Below are 26030 nucleotides of genomic sequence, written 5' to 3' on the forward strand. Positions count from 1 at the left end.
CGCAAATTGGCGGGCGGAAGGGCCCGCGCTCGAGGGCAGTTGGCGCGCTCGGAGGCGACGCGCGGAGGGAGCAGTGCGCGAGGCGAATTGGCGCTCGGAGGGGGGCGGGGCTCGGAGGGGGCGGGGCTCGGAGGGGGGCGGGGCTCGGAGGGGGCGGGGCTCGGAGGGAGCGAAGTGCGGGGGCAATTGGCACGAGGAGGGGCGGCGCGCGGAAGGAATCTACACGAGGAGGGCGGCGCGCGGAGGGAGCGGAGTGCGGAGGGTATCAGCACGAGGCGGGGGCGGAGCTCGGAGAGAGCGGCGCGCGGGGCAAATTGGCGGGCGGAGGGACCCGCGCTCGAGGGCAGTTGGCGCGCTCGGAGACGACGCGCGGAGGGAGCAGTGCGCGAGGCGAATTGGCGCTCGGAGGGGGGCGGAGCTCGGGGGGGCGGAGCTCGGAGGGGGCGGAGTTCGGAGGGGGCGGAGCTCGGAGGGGCGGGGCTCGGAGGGAGCGAAGTGCGGGGGCAATTGGCACGAGGAAGGGCGGTGCGCGGAAGGAACCGGCACGAGGAGGGGCGGTGCGCGGAGGGAGCAGAGTGCTGAGGCTATCAGCACGAGGCGGGGGCGGAGCTCGGAGAGCGGCACGCGGCGCAAATTGGCGGGAGGAGGGACCCGCGCTCGAGGGCAGTTGGCGCGCGAGGGGGCGGTGCGCGGAGGGAGCAGTGCGCGAGGCGACTTGGCACGAGGAGGGGGCGGTGCTCGGAGGGGGCGGCACGCGAGGGCAATTGGCACGAGGAGGGGCGGTGCGCGGAGGGAGCGGAGTGCGCAAGGAATCAGCACGAGGAGGGGGCGGAGCTCAGAGAGTCGCTCGGCGCCGACTCATACGCTCCGCGGACCCGCTTCGCGGCATTCGGTCCTCAGACGCCGAAGAGTTCGCAGCTATGGCAGACTCCGCGTTGAGCACTGTGACGGCCGAGGAGGAGACCAAACCCGACTGGAAGACCCTGCAGATCTTGCGAGACATGGCTAGTCGCCTGCGCATCCATTCTATCAGGGCTACCTGCGCTTCGAGCTCCGGGTAAGGTTCCCCCGTCAGAGGCATCGTGGTGGCCGGCGCCTGAGGTGTAAGGGAGTCGTTGGGAGGTGGGCGGGCAGGCGGGCTCAGTCGTAGGGGCCCCGTTTGGGGCCGCGGGGGGAAGCATGGACGGGCCCGCGTGGCCGGCGGGTCTGCGCTGGGCGGGGGGGGGGGGGGGGGGAAGGGAGCGGCTCCCGTGGTCTCTCCCATTGAGTAGCAGGCAGCCCAGAATCTTCCGGGCCCGGCGGGGAGGCGTCCTGGGGACGGCCTCGGGCCAGAGTGGGAAGGGGGCGTGCGGCCGTGGCGTTGTGTGGGCGGCTGCCCTAGACGCTGGCGTCCCGGACTCGAAAGCGAGCCGCGGAGAAGGCGGCGGGTGAGTGGGAACGGCCGCCGAAGGCGGCTTTCCGGTCCCCTGGCGTGTGCCAGGACGGTCGGGTTCGTGCGGTCGCGGTGTGGTAGCTTTTTCGTGAGGCGCGCGGGCGGTGGGACGGTTCGCATTCCCTGGGGGGCCGTGCTCGTGCTTGAAATTCACCAGTGAGGCCCATGGGGCCATGTTTTCCTGTGCAGAGAGGTTTTTGACTCCTGGGTCAGGCTTCTCCTTAGTCACGGGTGTATTTCAAATCTCTACTTGGTCCTTAGTGTTCTTGAGTTTTCTGCTTCTAGAAGTTTCTCGGCTGTTAGCCGATGTGTACAGTTCTTCGTAGTACCGTGTGTTCCCTTTTACGTCTGTATGGTTGGTAGTACTGTTTTTGTCCTCATTTTAGAAATGAAACTGGTGTTTTCAAATCAGTAAATTTTAAAGTTAAAATGTCTTCGTTTTTGTTAATTTTGGTCACGTTATTAAACAAGTAGCTTTTGTTTTCATTGATTTGTTCTACCGGCTTTCTTGGTCTCCATTTCTGTTCTAATTTATTTTTGCTCTAATCTTTATTACTCTTGTAGATTTAGGTTTAATTTTGCTAGTTCTTATGTTGTAAAGTAAGGGTTTTTGATTTTTTGATCTTTAGTTCTTCACGAAAGCATTCGTAGTTGTAAATTTCTTAGTATGGCTTTTGTGTCCCGTAAAGTTTGGTGTGCTGTTTTCATATTCCAGGTATTTTTTTAAGTAAAAAAAATTGGGGAGAAAGCTCGCCGGCTGGCGGGACGCCCGGGGGGGGGGGGGGAAGCAGCGGGCGGGACGCTCGTGGGGGGGGGGAGGGGCGGGCGGGACGCTGGGGGGGGGGGGCGGGCGGGACGCACGCAGGCCCTCATAGGGGGAGGGGTGGGGAGAGAGGGAGAGCGTGCATCTTAAGCAGGCCCCATGCTTAGTGTAGAGCCAGGCTCAGCCAGACCTCAGGACTTCAAGATCCTGACCTGATCACGGAAATCAAGAGTTGGGCTCTTAACGCACTGTGCCACGCATGCGCCCCTCCGAGTATTTTCTAATTTCCCCTTTTTTGACATATTGGCTGGTTAAGAGTGTGGTATTTAATTTCCACAAATGTGTGGATTTTCCAGTTTTCCTTCTGTTAGTAATTTCTAACTTCAGTGGTGAAATAAAATACATTCCATGATCATCCCTATTTTCAAATAAAATCTTTTCAATACTGAACTATGGTATTAAGGTTGCATAGATGAATTTAAGAACTAACTGCGTATTTTGGGTTTTTTTTTTTAACTTTCATTTTGCTCCCTTAGCCTACAGAATTAATAATGGTTTGCATTTCTTCAAGGTATCTAGCAATTTTTGTTTTTTTAATTTTTTAATATGTAACAATTGTAAAATTCCTGTTCTCCACTTATGGAATACTTGCGAGGCAAGGGGTTAAGTCTCTGCTTTGTAATTGTGAAGTTTGAAAGAAGAGATGATTAATACATGTGAGTTGGGCCTAAAATCTTTTCTGCAAGTTGAGGCAGGGGTTCTAGAGAGTTGGTTTTGTTCCCCTGTCCTGTCTCCTCTTCCCTTCTGGATTAATGGACTGGCTGGACTCCCAGGCCAGCTGCTCTCTAAGAACAGCAGTTACTTTGGATTTCAGTAAGGACCTCCAGTTATTCCACTGTGAGAAACTTGGGTCTCACCGTTCACTTCCTAAAAGAAAATCATTTTGGGTAGTATGTGATCTTTGCAGTGTTTCGTGTTTTTTTTTTTTTAATTTCCAGTTTTGAGATAATTGACAGCTAGTTTTCTGTAAGTGTAAGGTATACAGCATGGTGATTTATGTATATCATGAAAGGATTGCCATGATAAGTTAACGTCTGTGTTATATACGTAGAAATCTTTTTTCATTGTGATGACAACTGTTAGGGTATACTCTCTCAAATATACTATATAGCAGTGTTAGCTGTGGTCATTATGCTGTACCTTACATCTCTGGTAGTTACCTCGTGATTGGACACTTGTACCTTTTGACCACCTTCATCTAATTCCTCCCTCCCCCATCCCCTGCCTCCGGTAGCCATAAATCTGATTCTTTTCCTAGGACTTTGGAGGTGTTTTTGTTTTTAGATGACACATGTGAGTGAGGTCAGCCGGTATTTCTTTCTCTGTTGACTTATTTCATTTAGCATAATGCCCTCAAAGTCTGTCCATTTTGTCACAAATGGCAAATAGCCATTTGATCTACATATCCCATCTTTGTTAATGGACATTTGGGTTGTTCCTATGTCTTGGCTGTTGTGAATAATGCTATGGACAGATGGATGCAGATTTTCTTGACATAGTGTTTTCACTTCATTTAGATATATTCCCAGAAGTAGAATTGCTGGATCATATGGTAGTTTAATTTTTAATTTTTTGAGGATTCTCCATACTGTAAATTAGTTGCACTAACTTACAATCCCACCAACAGTGCACATGAGGATTCCCTTTTGCCCACACCTTGGCCAGCATTGGTTACCTCTTGGCTTTTTGGTAGCCATTCTAACAAGTGTGAGGTGATACCTCCTTGTCGTTTTAACTTGCTTTTCTCTGATTAGTGATTTTGGGCATCATTTCACATGCCTGTTGCTCATGCATATATTTGTGTGTGTGGGGGGGTGTTCAGGTTCTTTGCCTATATTTTTACCTAAATTTTTTTAGGTTATTGGGTTGTATGAGTTTTTCTATGTTTTGGATATTAACCCCTCATCAGATAAAACGATTGGCAATATTTTTTCCTGTTCTGTAGGTTGTTTCACCTTGTTGATGGTTCCTTTGCTGTACAGAAGCTTTTTAGTTTGATGTAGTCCCCCTTGTTTATCTTTTATTGCTTTGACTTTAGCTGTTGTATTTAAAAAACAAGGATACACGTCGAGGTTTCTTCCTAGGTTTTTTTTTAGGAGTCTTAATGGTTTCTGGTCTTACATTTAAGTCTTAATTTTATTTTAACTTAATTTCTGTGAGTGAACACTAGCATTATAGTTTCATTTTTTCACATGTGATATCCAATTCCCAGCGCCATTTATTGAAGAGACTGTTCTTTCGGCATTGAATATTCTTGGCTTTCTCGTCAAATTCTAGTTTCTCATACATGCATGGGTTAATTTGTGCTTCATGGTGTTTTTGATCAATGATCTCAAAGATAAATTCAGGTAAGTAAAAGACTACTCAGGTGCTGATAGTCACCAGATGAACTTGCCCCAAGTATACAGGTGCTCCATTGATAGAGGGGGAGCTGGTCTTGAAGATCTTGCTCTCTACAGGGAGAGAGGTTATGAAGTTACTGGGCCTTATAGCATCCTTAAAAGCCATGAACTTGGGAGGCAGTGGCCCTGCATCCCTTTTCCTTGGCTGGATTCTTCCATGCCTGGGAGAAAGGACTGCTGCTTCTAGTCTGAGAAGCCTGTGTAATAAAAGGCCTCCTTGTGCACCGGGTCCCTGGTGAATCACCTGTGAGAAATGACCTGTACCATGTCTGTCTTTAAGCCATCCCACGTCCTCCAGTAGTGCTGCTGAGGTCATGGCCGTGCTGTTCTTTCACATCATGAGGTATAAACAGGAGGACCCGGAGAACCCAGATAATGACCGTTTCATCCTCTCAAAGGTAAGTCCCCGCAGGAGCCCGGAGCCTGCCCAGTTGCTTCTTAAAAGTTATTTTCAAAGCCACCACGTGGCAACAAGACCGGAAATGGGCTATTTTTTTGGTTCTTCTTTGCCTAATGTCTTGAGTCTCTTCAGTCTGCTGTGACAAAATAACTACAGACTGGGTAGCTTATAAAGCATAAAAGCTTATTTCTAGTAGTTTTGGAAATGGAAGTCCAAGATCAAGGCACCAGCATGGTCACTGCTGGTGGGGGGTCCTCTTCCTGGTTGCAGATTTTTCATTGTACTCTCACATAGAAGGGGAAGTAGTCTCCTTAGGCCCTGTTTTATAAGGGCACTAATCCCATTTGTGAGGGTTCTGCCCTTGCAACCTAATCACCACCCAAAGACCCCCCCCCCCCAAACCTCCTGATACCACTTTCGGCCTTAGATTTTCAACATCAGCGTTTTGAGAGGCACAAATACTGAGACAATAGCACCTTGTAAAGATTTAAGAGATGTTCTAGCAAGGATTGCAGTAGTGGAAGGGATGCTTGTGGCAACTGGCCAGCCTTCCTTTCCTTTGTTGGTGCTCTGCCTTACGCCACCTAGCACTAAAGCCCCCCCCCCCCAGGTCCCCAGCAGGGTCATGCTCCCATCTTCTGCCACCTGGGTAGAGGTGGGCAACATTAGTGGATCTATGTTGAGCTCAAGGAAAATTGAGTTGAATTTGGAGGGATATTCCACCCGACAGTTAGCTTTATTTTCTATCTCTCAGTAAATTTGACCTGACACAATGGGAGGATTTTCTCGTTATACTAGGTGTAGCACCAGGTATCTCATGACATTGAGGGGCAGGAAAGGGGAGTAATATTAAAAGCAGGGTTGATCTAAAAGAACATTCAGTTCTTTTGACGTTGTCTGAAAGTTTGTGGTGTTCTGAGAGAAACATTTAAAACTCAGCCGGCGTGTACAAATAGAAACCTCAGATCTGGGTAGTGGGTGTTAGTTTAGAGAATAAAGTCAGAATATGGGCATGGCTGAAGTACCTGGGGTCATATTTCTGACCCATGTCTTGGTGTCTGAAATGTGATTTCAAATGAGGTTTGGCGAAAGATAAAATTTCTGAGCATGTAGTGTAGAAAAAGCAAGATGAAGCAAAAGTGGTCCCTTAGTAACAAACCTAGGTGAAGGGTATATGGGATTTCGTTGTACTATCTTTACAAGTTTTCTGTAAGCTTGACTTTTGCAATAAAAAGTAAATGGGGGCGCCTGGGTGGCTCAGTGGGTTGAGCATCCGACTTTGGCTCAGGTCATGATCTCACGGTCTGTGGGCTCTGTGCTGGCAGCTCAGAGCCTGGAGCCTGCTTCAGATTCTGTGTCTCCCTCTCTCTCTGCCCCTCCCCTCTCATGCTCTGTCTCTGTCAAAAATATTTTTAAAAATTTTAAGTAATAAATGCAGATGTACAAACAGCATGCGCACACAGATCTCTGGTTTAAAACCTGTAAGATGGGGTGCCTGGGTGGCTCAGTTCAGAATTCGACTCTTGATTTCGGCTCAGGTCATGATCTCAAGGTTAGCGAGTTCAAGTCCCACATCTGAACTCTCTGCCCCTCCCCTGTGTGTGTGCTTAGTCTTTCAAAACTTAAAAAAAAAAATTAAACTGTAAGATGGCTGGATTGTCCTGTAACTGTTGCTGTCTTAGTGGGATAAAGAGGCTTTCTGGCATACGGTAGCAGGTTGGGCACTGTTCAGCTGCCAGAATTTATGGATTCATCAGATTTAAGAAGCAGGTGAGTTTGGAAGGAAAGAGAAAACACCTAGGAGTGTAGTTCGTCTTGGCATTGGCTGAGAATGGAATAAATGGACTTGCTATGGCAGAAGAGCCACAGTCTTCACGATTGGTACTCCTGGGATGTGAATGTCCGGCACCAACAACTGCATCAGGAGGCTCACTGTTAAGGCCTGGCAGTATCGGTATTGCTGACTATGAGGTGCTGTGAAGGCTTTTGGGGAGGTTTTTGTGATCCCTGTATATCCACTTCTATCTCGCCGCAGGGCCTTGTTTTTTATCAGCTGTTTCTCCAACCAAGCAGGCCAGAGAAGTAACCAAAAGTTCTTTTTGTGAACTGGTTCTTCAAGCGTATTTTGGGCCAGAACAAAGGTAAGAAGTGCCACCTGAAAGAGCAGTCTTTTCCCAGTGTGCATAGATAGCACCTCGTATGCGTTCTATTGTAGCTCTTGCTCCTCCCCCCAGTCGTGAGTGTATCCCCCCTTGCCACAGTGTAAGGGTTCTTGGGGAAGGTAAGGGAACCCATGTGGGGTGCCTCCACCATGCTGAGTGTTGTGCTGGTGCTTGCCAATCTTCTCAATCCTACAGTCTCCTGATGCCTGAGGGGGACTCTTTAGCAGAACTAGAGACATCAGGAGAGACTTCAGCGGGATGGTTCTGCAGGGCTAGGAGTACAAAACAGAGGGAGTCTCTGGGGGCACAAAAGTGTGAAAAAAGCTAAGGCAGTTAAGAGCCCTGGGCGGAGCACGACGAGAGAAGGATCAGAGACTAACAAGTACCGTTGGCCCATCCTTGGTACAAAACACCTCATTATTTGCTTGAATGGAGGGGACATTTGAGTGGAGGACGAGTCAGACAGGAAACCTGGGTAACCAGCATGTTGGATGGGCTTGAGCATCCCGGATCCAAGGGAAGTGAGGGTGGGAGGGTTTACTAGTTGAAACAGTCCAGGAAAGCCTCGAAGCTGACATTTGAGCAGAGACTTGGGGTGGGGGGGCGCGTAGTGAGAGGGAACTGTGTGCCTGTTTAGACTCCTGCACTTGGGGGATAGGGAGCTGTGAGTGCTAAGGCCCTGAGGCAGGTGTATGCCCAGGGCATTCAAGGGATGCAAGAAAGCCAGGGCATCCAAAGCGATGGCAGGAGAGAGTAGGACATTATGGGGGCTGGAGAGTGGTGTAAGAACTTGGGCTCTACTTGGCACAAAATAGACCTTGGACAGCTCTCTGCAGGGTGAGGAGTGGACCTAGGTTTTGACAGCCTCCCCCTGGTGGCTCTGTTGAGAATAGGTATGGGGGGAAGTAAGGAGGTTAACTGCAGTGAGAATTGAGATGTCTGTGGTCAGTTTAAGATGGTGGCAGGGGAAGCAGTGAATAAGTTCAGTGTGTCTTCGGAAGCTTGGGACCTTTGACACCACCTTGTGGCACTCAGAGGCCATTATCTTTATGGATAGTAGTAGCCTGTGCATAGACACAGGAGGAGGGGAGAGGAAGCAGTGGTGTAAAGTGATTCATCTCTGGCATGAGCACTTACAGATGACTGCTTCTGAAATCTCATTTGACCTGAGTTTTACAAACCAGGGAAATTGTAATCTTCAATTGGGGGGGGCGCAGGGCACAAGTGAACGAGGGGCAGAGAATCCCATGCAGGGTCCACACTGTCAGCACAGAGCCTGAAGTAGGGCTTGAGCTCACCTGATGCAGGACTTGAACTCCTGAACCATGAGATCATGACCTGAACCAAACTCGGATGCTTAACCAACTCAGCCACCCAGGAGCCTCCATTTTCTTAAAATGTTTATTTTTGAAGGGGAGAGAGTGCAAGTGGGGGAGGGGCAGAGAAAGAATCCCAAGCAGACTCCACAAACTGTCAGCACAGAGCCCACCTCGGGGCTCAGTCTCACAAACCGTGAGATCGTGACCCAAGCGAAGATCGAGAGACGCTTAACCAACTGAGCCATCCAGGCACTCCGGTGTTTCAGAACCCGCATTCTCCAAAGAGATTGAACATCTGGTTTGTGCAGGACTACACGAAAGGCTTTGTGAAAATGGCAAGGCTCATGCTTACATTTTCTGCTTTGCTCTTAGGCTCTGTTTAGGCTGCTGTGTGAAGAAATTTCCTTTCTCTATAATTCCACAGGTCCAGCTGACCTTGGATTACCTATGGCTCCCCCTGTGTTTGATGTTGATCTGAGACTCGGGGTGCTATGTGGGTGTGGTAAAGAGAAATCCACCCCAAAGGGTGGGAGGGGCCGTGCCAGAGAGCAGCCTGTGCTCCATGCTGGAAGTTGGACTGATAACTTTGTGTCCTGTAGGTATGTCTAAGTTCATTTGGTCCCTTCTCTTACAGAGGCTGTCATTTGTTGATGTGGCAACCGGATGGCTTGGGCAAGGACTGGGGGCTGCTTGTGGGATGGCATATACTGGCAAGTACTTTGACAAAGCCAGGTAAGGCTCTTATCCACTGTTTACCTGTCCCCACCACACCCCTCAGGCACTTTGGCTTTACTTATGGTTTACTAGTTTCGGAAGACCGTGATTGTTTAGAAAGGTCAGGTTCCCAAGTGTTCTAGCAGTAGAGAAATTGTGTTTCTGTAAACTGTTCTGGCTTCTCTGGTTGGATTCTAAGTGCTGCCTGTAGTGTATAGACTGGTTTATTTCTGTTGCTAAGAGTGACATGTTTGTGTTTTCCATTTCTCCTGAGCCTCATTATAGAGCTAGTAGCTGGTACATTTGCGACTCGTTGGGCCCCGTTGTATGTTAATAATCAAAGAGTTCCTTTTTTAGAGTGGTTCCACCAGTGTCTTTCCTACAGGGGTGTATGCCCAATTGCCGCTGATGTGTGAGCAAGATGGGGTGGTGCTGGGGGTCCCCAGGGTTGGCCGTGTTGGTGTGCATGTTCTCCCGAGATGCACCGGACATGCCTGAGTCCAGATCCAGTCACATCTTGGTTCCATCCCAGGTGGCCCCTTTGGAGGCACTTGGTTGTGCTTCCTCCACTGCTCAGGCAGCTACCCTGTTCCATCTCCCAGGAGTCTGTTAACGTTTTCATCTCATTATTGCCTGTATTAGTTCCTATCCTGTAATCAATTTTTAAACTTTTTTTTTTTTAATGTTTATTCAGAGACCAAGCGTGAGCGGGGGAGGGGCAGAAAGAGAAGGAGACACAGAATCTGAAACAGGCTCCAGACTCTGAGCTGCCAGCATTAGAGCCTAATGCAGGCTTGAACCCGTGAACCATGAGATCATGACCTTAGCTAAAGTCAGCCGCTTAACGACTGAGCCACCCAGGCACCCCATTAATCATTTTTTTAAAAACTTTGCAGCGTTTTGGTGGGGTCTAGGTTGTGTCTTATTGGTCTTAACGTTTTTGTGTTTTTGTTGTGGAGAAGTTCACGGTTTACAACAGAACGTATGCTCCTGAGGTACAGTGTTTTGTTGTGATTGTTGTAAATAAATTTGTTAGATTAGAAATAGTGGTTGTGCTTAAAACGGAGCTTACCAAGAAACTGTATATATGAATGTTGTTTGGGTGTTTAAGGGGCTACTTTCTCCACATCCCCTGTTGTTTGTGGGTCCCAGAGACGTGGCAGAAGAATGCTAGAATAAGAAAACTAGCCCAAAAATCCATCTTGTGAGGCCCAAGTTTTTAAAGCTGTTTCCTTAGCTCGTAGAGTTTGGACAGAACTGAAAAGAAGAAGTTTTAGGAACGTAATGATGTGTGAAGCAACTATTTCATTCTATTCCTTTGTTTTTCTCCATGAAATACATTTGCTTGAGTGCTCCAGAAGAGCCCTAAGCAGGGTCTTAACCTTTCTTGGCTTGCCCTAGCTACCGGGTGTTCTGCCTCTTGGGAGATGGTGAGTCCTCAGAAGGCTCCGTCTGGGAAGCATTGGCTTTTGCTTCCCACTACAATCTGGATAACCTTGTGGCCATCTTCGACGTGAACCGCCTGGGCCACAGTGGTGCCTTGCCCGTTGAGCACTGCGTGGATGTCTATCAGAAGCGCTGCGAAGCCTTTGGGTAACTGTGTCCTGTTTTATGTCACCCTTTTGCCCCATTCCCACTTCACCTTGTAACCTAGCCTCCTCCTGGGTTGACAGGTGGAATACTTACGTGGTGGACGGACGCGATGTGGAGGTACTGTGCCAGGTGTTCTTGCAGGCAAGTCAAGTAAAGAACAAGCCCACTGCTGTAGTTGCCAAAACCTTCAAGGGCCGCGGCGCTCCAAGTAAGCAAATGTTTCTTTTCTGCTCGGGGTTATTGAAAACACCTGTCTGCACAGCAGTGTGGCAGGAGGAGACTCAGTCTGGCCAGGCAGACATCTGGCTTAATGCTCAGTGATCCCACCTGTAATGTGCTGGAGGCCCTTGCTCTCCTTGGTCCTTACACATAGTGGGTCTGGTTAGGGTTGGAGGGGAAGCCCAGACCCCCAGCAAGTGAGCAGTGATTTTTCCGTGTGCAGGAGGGAGTAGCTAGGAGGATAGTCCATCAGAGGACTGGCGGAGAGCGATTTGCATAGAAGTGCAGAGTGAGAGAGAATGCTATTATATGCGTGAACAGATAGGCAAATAAGGGCATGTACACTTGTCTGTGCCCACACTCTCTGGGAGGACACCTACAGACCTGGTGATAGTGGCACTCCTGGAAAAGGTACCTGTAGAACTGAGGGTCAGGGAAGGAAGACGGGGTTTTGAAAGTCTGGCAGATTTCAAAGCTGTACCTGAAGTCATTCAAGTATAAATAGTTGCAAAGGGTGTGATTCCTGCTTTAATATCTGTGCTTTAGAATAAAACTTTCATGACTCTTCCTTAAAATACAGTCTTACTGTGGTGTCCCCAGTTCAGTAAATGACCACTTGACCAGTTTGTTCCTGGGAGAATTCTGGGTATTATCCTTGCCTTCACCTCTCCCTTATGTGCCCCCTACATGCAAACACAGTCTGTCATCGATTTGGATTGATTCGGGTTGATCTCAGATCTGCTTCTTGCTCTCCGTTTCCCATGCTCAGACCCAAGTCCTCTCTCCCTAATTATAGTCTCCCCAAGCCACTCTCCACACGGCTGCCATGGTGGTCTTTGTACATTTAAGAGCTCATCAGTCCCCTCCCCACTCCAAATTCCTCTGTGGTTTCCTGTCTTGATTCTGACAAAACTCAAACTCTTTATACGCACAGGATCCTCCATGGTCCACCCTGCCTGTCTCTCCAGCTTCCTATCCCACACTCCCCCCTCCATTCACCAGCATATGGGCCAGTGCCTCCCCCCAAGAGCCTCTTGGCCTTTTCAGGCTGTCCTCTGGGGCTGCAGTACCAACTCGGGCTCCCTGTGCCAGGTTTTTATTCTTGTGAGTCCTCAGCTAATATCTTTTCCATAAGGATGTCTTTGAGATGATCTAACAGACGCTCCATTATGTACTTCTGGAACAAATGTCTTTTATTTGGTTGCAGGTATTGAAGATGCAGAAAATTGGCATGGAAAGCCAATGCCAAAAGAGCGAGCTGATGCAATTATCAAACTAATTGAGAGCCAGATACAGACCAACGAGAATCTTGACCCAAAACCCCCTATTGAAGACTCCCCTCAAATCAACATCCTAGGTATAGAAATGATCTCTCTACCTGCTTACACAGTTGATGAGAAGGTAGGCAAACTGTTCTTTTTTTTTTTTTTTTTTTTAAATACCCAGGACTCTTCATTTACTCTGATCTCCATGGATGAACCAGTTATTAGATTGCATGACATTTAACTAAAGGTTATATGCAATAAAAATAGGCTTATCTTCTCTTTTACTATTTCTGATTTTTATTTCAAACTTCAGTCTGAATTTTCTTACTAGTCAATTGATACTTCTAAGCGTCTAGTGCTGTGTAACTTTTGCTTGCAAAATTGTGGTGTGGCAGTCTACTCTGTGTGAAACTGCCACAATTCTGTGTCTACTTTAAGGGTTGGGGCCTGGCTGGCCAAGGTTTTGAACTTACCCCTGGATTACAGAAAGAAGTAGGTCAATTCATCAAAGACCAATTCTTCAAAAGAAACAAATTAGGTATGAAACCCTGCCATAATAGCAGACCCCAAATAGGCAGAGTCTTCGGGACCAAAGAAAAACAAGGTGATGAACCCAGAAGGAAAGAATTGTTTAGCCTTCATTTATTTATTTCGAGACCTTTAGAGTGTTGCTTATGTTTTCTTAGCCTGGTAATAGGGGTTAAAGTGAATTGATTACACCAGAAATTAGGGGGGGGGGGAACAGAAGAAAGGTGTTAATCAGGAAAATGCACATATTAATGAAGGGCACCACTTTAACTGTTCATACTCTTAGAACTAATAGTACAACTCCTAGGAATTTATCCGGCAGAACTATCTATGCAAGTGTGCAGTTATGTCTAGAAGAATGAATGTTGGGGCACCTGGGTGGCTCAGTTGGTTGAACATCTGACTCTTGATTTCAACTCAGGTCATGATCCCAGGTCACGGGGTCAAGCCCCACATCAGGCTCAGTGCTGAAAATAGAGCCTGCTTGGAATTCTCTCTCCCTCTGCCTGTCTCCCCCCACCTTAAAATAGGTAGTAAACTGATTTCAGCATTGAATGCTTATGGAATTGGAAGAACCCAGCAAGAGGCTAAGAGTTCACCCCAATTACTAAATTTTTCAAGTTGTAAAGCAGCATAAAATTGTTTTTGTGTAGAAAACCTTAAAAGGTGTGGGGCATCATATATTATTAGAAACCATTGAAAAGTGCATTTGGAGAAATGACACCAAATTGAAGATGGAAGGTGGGATTTTGAGAACTTTTTTTTTCTTTATTTTTCGAGAGAGAGCAGAAGAGGGGCAGAGGGAGCAAGAATCCCAAGCAGGGCACGAAACAAATTATGACCTGAGCCAAAATCAAGAGTCCAACGCTTAACTAAGCCAGCCAGGTGCCCTTGAACTTCCATTTTTTTTAAAAGAGGTTATGTTTTTTATGAACAGGAAAAAATTAAGTCCGGTTCATAAAAAATGAATGAGTTTAAAAACCAAGTCAGGGGCACCTGGCTGGCTCAGTCAGAAGAGCATTAGCTCTTGATCCTCAGGGTCCTAATAAGTTCAAGCCCCACATTGGGTGTAGAGAGGACTTAAAAATAAATGGACTTTAAAAAATGGCGTGCCTGGGTGGCCCTGTCAGTTAAGCATCTGACTCTTGGTTTTGGCTCAGGTAATGATCTCCTAGGTTTGTGGGTTCAAGCCCCGTGTTGAGCTCCACACTGACCTTGCGGAGCCTGCTTGGGATTCTTTGTCTCCCTCTCTCTCTGTCCCTCTCCCGCTTGTGCTGTCTCTCTCAGAATAAGTATCAAAGAAAACTTTAAACCAATAAACAGGACTGATAAGACACTTCTGTTAGATTCTTGATCTAGAGGTCTTAAACCTAGAGCCCTCTTCATACTTCGCAGTGAAGTATCTCATTAATCTGCCAGAGTGTCAGCCCCACTCTGGAAGTGTTCGCCAATGAGGTTAAATAACAGTAAAAGATTCCCTCCTGACTAGGAGGAAGGCAAGCCTCTCCTCATTTGTAGGTGATAAAGTTGTATGTCTGGAAAACCCAAGAGAATCAGCTGGAAACAGTTATAAATAAGAGTCCAGTAAAAGAGCTTGTATCAAAACTAATATATGGGGGTGCCTGGGTGGCTTAGTTGGTGAAGTGTCCGACTTCAGCTCAGGTCATGATCTCGCGGTTCGTGAGTTTGAGCCCTGTGTCAGGCTGTCTGCTGTCACTGCACAGCCTGCTTCGGATCCTCTGTCCCCCCTCTCTCTGCCCCTCCTTGTGCACGCGCTCTCTCAAAAATAATCAAAAAAAAAAAAAAAGATTCACTCCTTTTTTATATTAACAAAACAGATGACTTTTGTAATGGCAAGAAAAACTAAAAAACTTAAATATATAGGAGCTATATTAAGATACTTTTAGGGGCACCTGGGTGGCTCAGTTGGTTAAGTCTCTGACTTCATCTCAGGTCATGATCTCATTTACGGGTTTGAGCCCCATGTTGGGCTCTGTGCTGACAGCTCAGAGCCTGGAGCCCGCTTCAGATTCTGGGTCTCCCTCTCTCTCTGCCCCTCCCCCCTCACACACTGTCTCTCTCCTTCAAAAATAAACATCAAAATTTTTTTTAAAAAGGTACTTTTAAAACTGTAGCCCCCAAAAAGAAACCCACATGCTTTGTATATATGAGATGCTCAACAAATATCTGTACATAGACCATTTCTGAAAAGATGCTACACAGACTCGTCCTTTCTGTCTGCCTCTGGGCAAGGGACTGGGTGGATGGCGGACAGGTGAGCAGGGAGAGGATGGCCTCTTCACCTGAGGCTTTCATAACTTGAATTTTGTACTATCTACATGAATTGTTTATTTTTAAAAATATGTGTTTAGAGAAATGAACACAGACTCATTGAAGAGACCAACCTTTTTCTTTAATGACTTTATTGAGATATGACTCTATATATAATCCATCCATTTGAAGTACAATTCAGTGGTTTAAAAGCATGTTAACAGAATCGTCCAGTTACCACCACACTCAGTCTTAAAGCATTTCCATCACCCTCAAAGGAAAAAAAAAAAAAAAAACCCATGCCCATTAGCAGTCACCCTCTATTTCCCCCAGCCCCTAGTAACCACTCGTCTACTTTCTGTGAAATTGCCTATTCCGGACATTTCATATTAAATAGTTATGTGTGAACCTTTTGTCTGGCTTCTTAGCATGATGTTTTTGAGGTCCATCCCTGTTGTGGCAGTACAGTATTGCGTTTTATGAATATACTATACATTTTGTTTACGCATTCAATTCTTGATGGACATTTAGGTTTTTTCTACTTTTATGGCTGTTGTAACTGCTGCTTTGAACATTTGTGTGCAAGGTTTTGTTGAGATCTAGTTTCCTCTTGGGTATATACCTAGGAATAGAACTGCTGGGTCACGTGATAATTCTGTTTGACGTTTTGAGAAAATGCCAAACCTTAATTTCTAGTAGAAAAACTCAATATTGTGAAAATGTCAACTATCCCCTGAATCCATAAACTCAGTTCAATCTCAATATCCTAATGGAATTTCTTGTTGGTATCATGATTCTAAAGTTCTATGTTTTAAGGGGTGCCTGGGTGGCTCAGTTGGTTTAAGCATCCAACTCTTGATTTTGGCTCGAGTCATGATCTCACAGTTTGTGGGTTCTGGCTCCACACTGACAGCAAGGAGCCTGCTCAATGGGATTCTCTTGCTCCCTCTCTCTGCCCCTCCCCCACTTGTGTTTTCTCCCCCCCCCCCCCCCCGCAAAATAAACTTTTAAAAAATGTTCTCCATTTTAATTTTTGCACTGTGCATTATCAGTTTTATAGTTACAAAGTCACAGGTGTTTGCATTTTGGGAAATTTAAGTATTTTGATAAACTTCTGTGAGGGGTGCCTGGGTGGCTCAGGTAAGCATCCAGCTGTTTCAGCTCTGGTCATAATCTCACAGTTCATGAGTTCAAGTCCACAGCAGGGCCTGTGCTGACAGTGTGGAGCCTGCTTGGGATTCTCTTGTCTCCCTTTCTCTCTGCCTCTCTCTCAAAAATAAACATTTAAAAAATTTTGTTTTGTTTCGGTGAACTATATGAATGGGGGCAGAAGAATAAGTTTTTTTGAGAATTGCTACCCAGTGAACCAAGGATGGGCTTAAGATTGGCTAGCCATCCATTTTTGTGACACAAAAGGAAATTCTTGATGAATTACAAATTTGCTTTCTTCGTTAAGACAAAAGACCATTTGTAATCCACAAAATTTCACCTTCTAAATCTGTTCTAGAAAACTCTACCGTTTGATTTTTTTCCAGGTAGCTACTCGGAAAGCATGTGGTTTGGCGCTGGCTAAACTGGGCCACGCAAATGATAGAGTCATTGTGCTGGATGGTGACACCAAGAGCGCCACCTTCGCAGACATATTCAAGAAGGAGCACCCTGAGCGCTTCATTGAATGTTTTATTGCTGAGCAAAACATGGTGCGTGTACTGTGGGTGTTCCTCCTGGGTCTTCTCATTGACAGTGGCCTGCTGGACACAGGAGGCCAGCCCCGAATTACAGTTTTTCTTTCCATTTATAAAAGCAAAGGTACTGGAGGAAAAAATGGCTCTGAGGAAGCAAGTCGAGAGTAGCTAGGCAGTTTGTGGGGTAGCTTCCAGGACTGCTAGGATTCATTTGGAACAAGTAGTATTTATCAATTTTTTTTGATTGCCAGGTTTTAAAAATGAGATTTTCTGTAGAATCCAAATTTCTGGATTCTCTTAAAGAGTAGGAAGATCTGTCAGCACCGAGACAGCATTACCTCCTGCCACCAGTTGGCTGGAACTAAGCAGGGGCCCCCTTTAGATGGGTGTCCACAGCCGGCCATGTCCCTGCCTCTGGCCACCCTGCACTTTCATTTATGGTGCTTCTCTGGCCCTGTTAGTATTAGAATTTAAGCTACCCTGTTAGGTAAAGTAGATCGTTACATCTGTAAGCATAAATACGTTTTTCTCTAGGTCTCATTAAGTTATTTCCATTTTGAATGGAAAAAATACAATCCATCATTCTCCAAATTGAGTCTCTTATCAGAAAGCTTGCTCCCCATCTCATTGATTCCTTTAGTTAGCAGCCTTCAGCATATACTCTGTACTGATGGGTTCCCACGGTGGGAAGAAAATTAGTAAAACTGCAGCTAATAAGTAGTATCCAATGCCATGTCAAACCTGGTGGCTATGGTAGGAATGTAACCGGGGCCAATCAGGGATGGTCTCTCAGTTGACGTGACATTTAAGCTGATATTTAAGTGATGAGTCGTGCACAGATCTGGAAGACAGCATTAACAGCAGAGAGGGCACAGCTATCTCTGCAGCAGGCCAACATTTGAACCATCTAGGGAGAAAAAGTGGCAGCATGGTGAGTACAGGAGGAAATTGGCAAGGTCACCAGGGGCCAGATCATATGGTGCTTTTACTGGCCACTTTCAGTGTCTTGGGTTCTTTTGCAGTTTACTGGGAAACCACATGATATGTTTTACAAGGCCCTGCAATGTTAAGAATAGCTTGCTGGGGGGCGGGGTGACAGAAGATGGGGACTTGGGCCAGGTTGGAAGTAAGTGGACTCATCTGGAATCTCTTTGGGAAGGAGAGCCAACAGGATGCCATAAGGGTGGGTGTCAGGGCAAGAACCAAGGCTGGCACTCGGTAGAGAGTGGTGTCACTTCCCAAGATGGACACGACTGGGGGAGAAGTGGATTTGGGGGCATGGGAGCTCTGTTTGGGCCCTGGGGGGTCAGAGTACTGGTTGGTAAGGGGTCAGGTAGTTGGGAGGATAAATCAGTTGTCTTCAAGTGTATTCTATGAATGTGTTTTTCTAAACTATGTATTCTTCTGCCTAGTTTTAAGATAAAATTTAAATTCTTGTTACAAATTTAAGTAGTTAACAAAAGATAGTTTCCCATATATTGAATTTGAGGCACTTTAATACTCAAATTATCCAATTAAAGATCACACAAGGACTCCTTAGTTGTCAGAAGCATTTCTATCTCAATTCTTATTGCTGTTCTATTGCCGTAACTTTTTTTTATACATGAAAGCCTTTTATTGATAACCTGGAAGAGGCTGGGCAGAGAGTAGGAAGTGGGAAAGTGAGGATGGTATGAGAAGTTTTTTGTGAGGGAGAGCCCAGGTGAAGGGTGGTATCTGGAGGGGGAGGGGGAGGTGGAGGTGGAGAGGTAGAGATAGAAGATACGAGCATATATTCGAGTGGTGAGAGAGTAACACGAGAAAGGGGCTGGATCCATGAGGGGAGGGGATAACTGCACTGCTGGAGATGCCCTTGAGAACTCAGGAGAAGGGTGAGATTCAGCATGGCAGGTGGGCCAGTGGGCCGTAGGTAGGTGCAGGTACCCTGTCTCCTAGCCAGCAGGTGGGTGGTTGGGGGCCGATGGGAGAGCCTCTGTTGTTCTCTTCTCGTTTCCCAGGAGATGCAAAGTGAGGGCACCATGTGAGGGAATAAGGAGAAGGGTGCAGAAGGGGACCTGCCAGGACTGTGGGGAGGGAGGCTTTGAATGTCCCGAGCTTTCCTGTCTTCTCTTCCCTATCTTCCTGACTCGAAGGAGCCAAGTCAGTGCCCCAATTCCTGTTATTTTCTGGAAGTTTGGGGGACATCAGGGGTTTGCCAGATTTCGGGTTTGCCCAGCTACGTGCCTGGGGAAGGATGAGAGGTGGTGGGGGGAATGTGGAGTAGAGATTATCCTGGGACACACTGTGTACAGGGGAAGGGAAAAGGAGGGGCAGGGTTCAAGCATTTGTTTTCCCTTTCACTATTGTGGTTTTGTTTTCCCAAGGCTTCCACATTTTAATATTTTTTAAATAGGCCAACTATTCTAAGGGTGTCTAATTCACATTTTTATTGCAGGTGAGCGTGGCACTGGGATGTGCCACCCGTGGTCGGACTGTTGCTTTTGTCAGCACCTTCGCTGCCTTTTTGACCCGAGCATTTGATCAAATCCGGATGGGAGCCGTTTCTCAAACCAACATCAACCTTGTTGGGTCCCACTGTGGAATATCTGTTGGTATGAGTTCTCAGTATCAGCATGTTTTGTTTTGCTTTTAGAATTTAAGGGTTTTTTTAATGCTTATTTTTGAGAGAGTGTGTGTGTGGGGGGGGGGGAACAGCAGAGAGAGGGAGGCACAGAATCCAAAGCAGGCTCCAGGGATCTGGAAGGTCAGTTAGGATCCTAACCCACAGTGATGTCTCATGGGAGACATGTAGCAGTTAATTATGGCATTATATTGGCCCAAGAATTGGACAGTTTTGTAGGGCTCAGCTACAAGTGTGGGCCCCCCCCCCCATGGAAATAAGCTTTTGTTTATCCAGCAGAGGGCAGGTTCCCAGTTGGCCCTTGATCATGCGTTTTTGGGCCATGGCTTTGCTTTCTCAGGTGAAGATGGTGCCTCCCAGATGGCCCTGGAGGATCTGGCCATGTTCCGAGCTGTTCCCAACTGCACTATTTTCTATCCAAGTGATGCCATTTCAACAGAACATGCTGTTTTCCTGGCAGCCAATAGCACGGTATTTTTTTTTATTATTATTATTTTTGAGAGTGTGAATGGGGGAGGGGCGGGGAGGCACAGAATTTGAAGCAGGCTCCAGGCTGTCAGCAGAGAGCCCAACAAGGGGCTCAAACCCACGAACTGTGAGATCATGACCTGAGCCGAAGTCGGACATTTTGACTGAGCCACCCAGGTGCTGCACTAAGGTATTTTTTTTTTTTTTAAGGGGACACTTTAAGACAAAATGCTTCTGGGCTCCGCTGCTAGTTTGATACTGATGATTGGGTTTTTCCCATTATTTTCTCAGTGTAAAGATTATATTTGTTATAGAAAATTTGGCTGTACGATTCCTTTAAGAGACAGAACAATTACCCCAAAAAAGTGAGCATGTAGAACATAAACATGATCACATTGTAAAAGACAGTACAAAAGGACACGAAACAGCTGACGGCCCATATGGGGCAGGGCTCAACACGGCCAGGAGAGTGCTCTGGGTGCTCCAAGGAAAGGGGGGCTGTCAGCAATGTCCTGGGAATGGGCTCCAGGAGGGATCAGTGATGTTGGCCTTAGACACATCCCATGCTGTCACCACCTCATGATATCCAGGAAGCTGGAGAGTGACCAGTGGGTGGCCAGTGTCTCCACTGTAGACATCTCTGAGTCCCCAGCCCAGGTCCGCCCTCTGAAACCTCTTAGAAGGGCAGGAGTATGAATTGTGCCCCACTTGCCCTTTTGCAAGTCTCCCACAAGGGCTGTAGATGGACTCAACCTAATTCCTGTCTAGAACCCAGCTGCAGGGCAGGCTAGAGGACAGTCTGAACCTTTTCAGCTGCTCCACCTAATGGTCAACAGACTCCCCTCACCACCAGCCCTGTGCCCACCCATGGCCCTGCATAGGCAGCCCTGGGCATGGTTGGGATAGAACCAGTGTTCCTAAACTAATAGCTTATAATGTATAGTTTTTTAAAGAATGAAATATTACGAACTATTATGGCAAAAATTAGTTGTTTAACGTCGTGTTCTGGGATTTTTATTAAACATGAGTCCATGCTGTGGCCTGCATTTGTGTTCTGCAGAGAAAGAACAAGTCCGTGGGTATGTGAGAAAGCTTTCCTGTGTCACTGAATGTGATAGCATAGAAGGCTTGTCACTGAGGGCATCTGCCAGGGTCCTACGTAGGTTTTTGCCTGGCTTGGTAGTGATCTGATCAGGTGCCACCTGACGTGTTTGCCAGTAGTTGTATAGATGTTTATCCTCTGCTCCAAAATGTGTGCTTTGTTCTTAGTGAAAAGAACTGTTTAGTCGTCTTCCCCCCCCCCCCTTTTAAAACAAGTTTATTAGTTGGAAATTTAGTTTGATTTTTTTTTTTTAACTGTAGCTCTGGTTTTAATTTACGCCCTAGGGGATGTGCTATATTCGGACCAGCCGACCAGAAACTGCAGTTATTTACACCCAACAAGAAAGCTTTGAGATCGGACGGGCCAAGGTAAGATCTTAAGTCCTGTAGTGCCTTCTAGTATCATTTCATGTGGAGAGATCTGGTCTAAAGCTAGCACTAGGTATCCCTACAGTCAAGGCTTGATCCTTTGCTCTAGTTTAAAAAAAATTCCATTGTGACCTTTACCTGCTTTTCCTCAGGAAGGAGCATTCTATCAGTATCAGCCTAAGCAAACTTTTTCCCTTTCCAAACGGAGTCTCTTCTTTGTTGAACTCTTAAAGTGGTAACAACTTAAAGGTCCTTGAGTTGTTGGGGTGTAAATTACCACAGCCTGGAGCTAAACGAAATAGTACAACCGATTTCAAATGAATAATGAATCTGTTAGGTTTGGGTTTTGCAGATCCAAGCCAGGAATAAAAGGGAACATGAATGTCTTGCCACTGGCCATTGTGTGGCACTGAAGTTGGTGGGATGTGGCCTTGCCCATAGGCCTGATAAAGGCTAGCATCACTGGGCACTTGCTATCTTCTATGTTCTCGCAAAAGCCCTAGAAGCACAGATTGGTAGCAGCCCTGTGTTGTAGGTGAGGGGCTTACTACGGGTTCACAGCAGCAAGACCAGGATTCAGACCAAGACATTGACCTGGTCTCTGTTGGGGGCCGTGTATGTGCAAAGAACAGAACCAACAGCGTCTGGGGAGAAAATAAGTGACTCTGCTCCGCCACCTGGAGAGCAGAGCTCGCAGATGTTCTGACACATTTCCTTCCTGCCTTTCTTACGGCGTGTATGTTTTATGTAGTTGAGATCATATTGCAGAAGAAAGTTTGTATGTTTTATCTTTTAAGCTTTTTTGGAATGTCATTCATACTTAAATGTGTGAAAGAGCACTAGCCAGTGTTGAAGGAACAACAGGTGACATCTGACTTGATTGCTAAGAACTAAGCTGCTGGAGAATTCATAGTTTGTAGTGCTCAGAAGGACTGTGTCTGAGTACTACTGAATGGCTTTAGTGCTGCAGAAAAAGCGGGCATAACCAGATGATCGTGACCTGCTGCTGGGTAGCTTGCCAGCACTGAATGAGAAAGCCGCAGTATTCATCTTCAGTGTTAACCACAGGTTCTGTTGTTCCCCTTACTCTCCCGCGGAAACTCAAGGCTTGAATGTCTCTGAGGGTGGAGGTGGGGGTCTCGGTGAGTGACCTGTAATTTGGCAGAGCTTTCTCATAGCTTGTCGTCTTTTTCCCCTAATATTTGCCCTGTCCTGACACAATGAAGTACATTTCCTGATGGTAAAGGATGTGAGTTAAAATGTGTGTGATAATGTGCGTGGCATGGATAATTCAAGGGCTAGGTTTTGCAAAGGGGGTGTGCGTTATGTATTTATATGGACGTATATGAAAAAGTTAGGATATTCTCAAAGAATGGGGTGGTTTAGAAGCCCTGAATGTTTGTACTGTCAGCAGTGCTTAAGCTACAAGAAAACCTATACAAAAGGATGAAGTGCAGAATAGTTCCAGATGCCTTTGGTTGAGTGACTTTGGAGGAAATAGAAGTCTATGGAAAAAAAGGCCAGGCCCCTGTCCTTGCTTACAGAATAGCTAGTGGGTGAGCATGTAGGCTTCGATGTCAGATGGGCTTGGCTGTTTGCCTCAGCCCTATCCTGAGCAAGTTCCTCCCATTCTGAGGTTTGCTTTTTCCAGCCACAGAATGAGCCCTCTAATGCATGGGCTTTATAGGGCATTTGGACATGCAAGGTGCTTTGCACAGTACATGTCGCAAATGCCCCCAAATTATCCCCATTGACGTGTTCATCGTCAGAGTCCAGTCTGTGCGCACGCCCCAACGAGATGTTGCGGGTGGTCCAGAAATAGTGCTGTTACAGACCCTCTGTGAGTGTGAGTCTGTGGTCTGCAACATGTGTCTCATACAACTTGTTTCTGGCCCTCTGCCTTTCAGATCCGATTTGAAGTCCACCTTCTTTGCTAAAGGGGTATTTTGTTCTGTAAGAACTTAGTGATTTGGCACCATGTATATCATGAAGCGTGATAGGTGAATTTGTAAAGTGAATATGAAGTAGGATTTATCAAAAAGAGTGTCGTTTGTCAGTGTGTTGATGCAGCTTTTTTTTATAGTGAATTATTAAGCAGTAAAATTGGTAGGATCAGGGAAGAGCAATGTAGCAGAGTGTTATGTTTGAGATGTGCTCCGTGCATAGTAACCACGGCTTTTTTGTTCAATGGGCATAATACCAGGTCGTCCGCCACAGTGTCAATGACAAAGTCACGGTTATTGGAGCTGGAGTGACACTGCATGAAGCCTTAGCAGCTGCCGAAGATCTTTCCAAGCAAGGTCAGTTGGTGGTTGGTGAACATTGAAGTTTAAGCTGGGCAGAGGTAGGACTTGGGCTGCCTCATGTGCCCCAGTTGGTCTTTTTATTCTAAGTCCATTTCACACATAAACCTGGCTATTGCTGTTTTCCAGATATTTCCATCCGTGTCATTGACCTTTTTACCGTTAAACCGCTGGATACTGTCACCATCATGTCCAGTGCAAAAGCCACAGGTGGCCGTATTATCACAGTGGAGGATCACTACCCAGAAGGTATGTGCAAGCCTTTGAGGGTCATGTTGAAAGTCTGCTTTGGTTAGAAGTGTTTTTGTTTACCATGATGGAAAGCGTGACCTGCTTCAGGGTGTCAGCCAGCCAGCCACTCATACAACAGTCTTTATTACTGCTCTTTGCAAGTATATCATCTTACGGGTCTCTTGCCCACCTATACCAGCTCCTCGCGGAGGGCGGGAGGGGCATGCCCATACTCATTTGTGTGACCCCGGCACAGTGCCTGGTCCCCGGGTGGCTTAGTGGCAGCACAAAGGAGTGTCTATAACTTTCTTGCGGGCAGGAAGGGATCATAATGAAAAGCTTCACAGTTGCTCTTGAGTTTTGAATGATTAATAAATTGTTCCCCTCTCAAAATGGGAAATCGTGCCTTGCAAGCAGAGAACGTGGCAACTGCAAAAAAAAAAAAAAAAAGTGTGCATGGCAGGGAGAGGGAGGGAACTGGGAATGTCAGGTGGGGCACATGAGGGAGTGGAGAGTTGCATGTGTTCATGTATCAGGGGCCCCAAGAGCACCCCCTGCCCCCCGCATGATCACTGAGCACTTAATGGCTTTAGTGATCCTCTGGAAGCACTCTGCTCTCACAGCTGAGGTTATTACGAGGAGAGAACACACACCAGGACCCGCAAGGACAGAAGACACAGGTCAGGGTGAAGGACCCCACGTCTTGGGCTCCCTCCCTCCCTTCCGTGGGGGGACCACTGAGTGCTCTCCCTTCTCCAGCAGTGACAGATGCATCCCTGGAGACCAGCGAACCCACTCAAGACTCCGCAGCATGGGTCTTATTGGGCACTGGCCACACGGGCCCCCTCTGCCGGGCACACAGCAAAGCAGTTGTTCCTGGGTACTCACACCAGCCCATTGCCCAGGTGTCACCTGAGGACTAGCCTTGCAAGCAGCCTTGCTGAAGCTGGTGGCCTGCTGGTCATTCTTTTCTGTATGGTTTATTTGTTGGCATAATCATTTTGGGTTTCCTGACAGCCTTAAGTATCTCAGCTTGCAGACCCCCGCATCTACGGAGCCCCAATTGAGCTCCTGTTGTAGTGGGGCTGGGAGGAATTTGGAGACCCACAGTTTCGAATGAGACTTCTTTTGGCTAGCCAGAGGGTGGCTGTTGACGTGAATCAATGGCTGCTGAAGAATATTTTTCCCTAGGAGCCAGCAAATTCAAAGGCTTCTATACCTTGAGGCTTTAAGGCTGACCGGCTGCTTCCAGAACAGAGCCTCATGTCTCTTGTTTCCCCAGGTGGCATCGGGGAGGCCGTCGCTGCAGCTGTCTCTATGGAGCCTGACATCTTGGTCCATCAGCTGGCAGTGGCAGGAATCCCTCGGAGTGGGAAGCCCAGTGAGCTGCTAGATATGTTCGGAATCAGTGCAAAACACATCATAGTGGCTGTGAAATGTATGTTGATGAACTAAAATAGCTGTTAACTTCTGACATACTACCGTTTAAATCTATACTGTTGTGCTTTGTTTTTATAAGCAAAGCAAGTTAACTACCTTAGGCTATAACTACATATGCAAGTGTAACACTGATCTTTTAGTCATTATATAGTGTGTTATAAGGTTAAAAACAGAGGAGCTGACAAAACAACCACCTAATATGAAGTTTTCTGAGAGGACAACATGTAACTGAATTGGGCATCAGCTAGTGTAAATTTCCCAAATGTGTGTAGAAGTGAAGAAAGGCAAATTGAACCGTGCACTGCAGTCCCTCAGGCTTGGGACACTGTAGCACCCTGCCACACCCCGCTGTCCGAGTTCGAGAGTTTGTGCGCTGCCATCCTACCTGCAGCTTCCCGGGTCCAGTGTGACTGTAGTTGCCCTGCAGTGTCCTCCCGGTGCTTCATTTCATCTCCCCTCCACGGCCCGGCGCAGAGGCCGCAGAGCAGTGGCAAAAGCTCTTAGGATGTCCTGTGCTGCTTGCAGAGGGGACCCAACCAGTTCTAGTCCCCACACTGCACTCCCTTGCACTCCCTTGTGAGGTCTCAGAAATGTCTCATTTGTCCAGTGTCCAGACCAAATCTGATAGCTCGATTACATTCCTCTACTAATACGTGTTACTGTTAATAAAGCATTTTAAAAAGCA

At 46.9% G+C, this 26030-nt stretch overlaps 1 protein-coding gene across 1 annotated transcript; it reads left to right on the forward strand.

Moving 5' to 3' along the window:
- The first annotated feature begins 819 nt into the window (after positions 1-819).
- TKTL1 (transketolase like 1) lies at positions 820-26030 on the forward strand. Its single transcript, XM_042974758.1, has 13 exons — positions 820-1057; positions 4938-5055; positions 9173-9270; positions 10654-10845; positions 10926-11053; positions 12272-12465; positions 16664-16828; positions 19248-19404; positions 19774-19904; positions 21288-21371; positions 23575-23671; positions 23804-23923; positions 25188-26030. Exons 1-13 carry the CDS (start codon positions 921-923, stop codon positions 25358-25360), a joined length of 1794 nt encoding a protein of 597 aa, XP_042830692.1. The 5' UTR covers positions 820-920; the 3' UTR covers positions 25361-26030.

Source organism: Panthera tigris, chromosome X (genome assembly GCF_018350195.1).
Source record: "Panthera tigris isolate Pti1 chromosome X, P.tigris_Pti1_mat1.1, whole genome shotgun sequence".
NCBI lineage: Eukaryota > Metazoa > Chordata > Mammalia > Carnivora > Felidae > Panthera > Panthera tigris.

Coding starts and splice junctions, on each gene's coding strand:
- TKTL1 (XM_042974758.1), top strand. CDS start 921: ATGGCAGACTCCGCGTTGAGCACTGTGACGGCCGAGGAGGAGACCAAA. Junction 12,466..16,663: donor CTTACACAGTTGATGAGAAG/GTAGGCAAACTG, acceptor ATTTTTTTCCAG/GTAGCTACTCGGAAAGCATG. Junction 23,924..25,187: donor GGAGGATCACTACCCAGAAG/GTATGTGCAAGC, acceptor TTGTTTCCCCAG/GTGGCATCGGGGAGGCCGTC.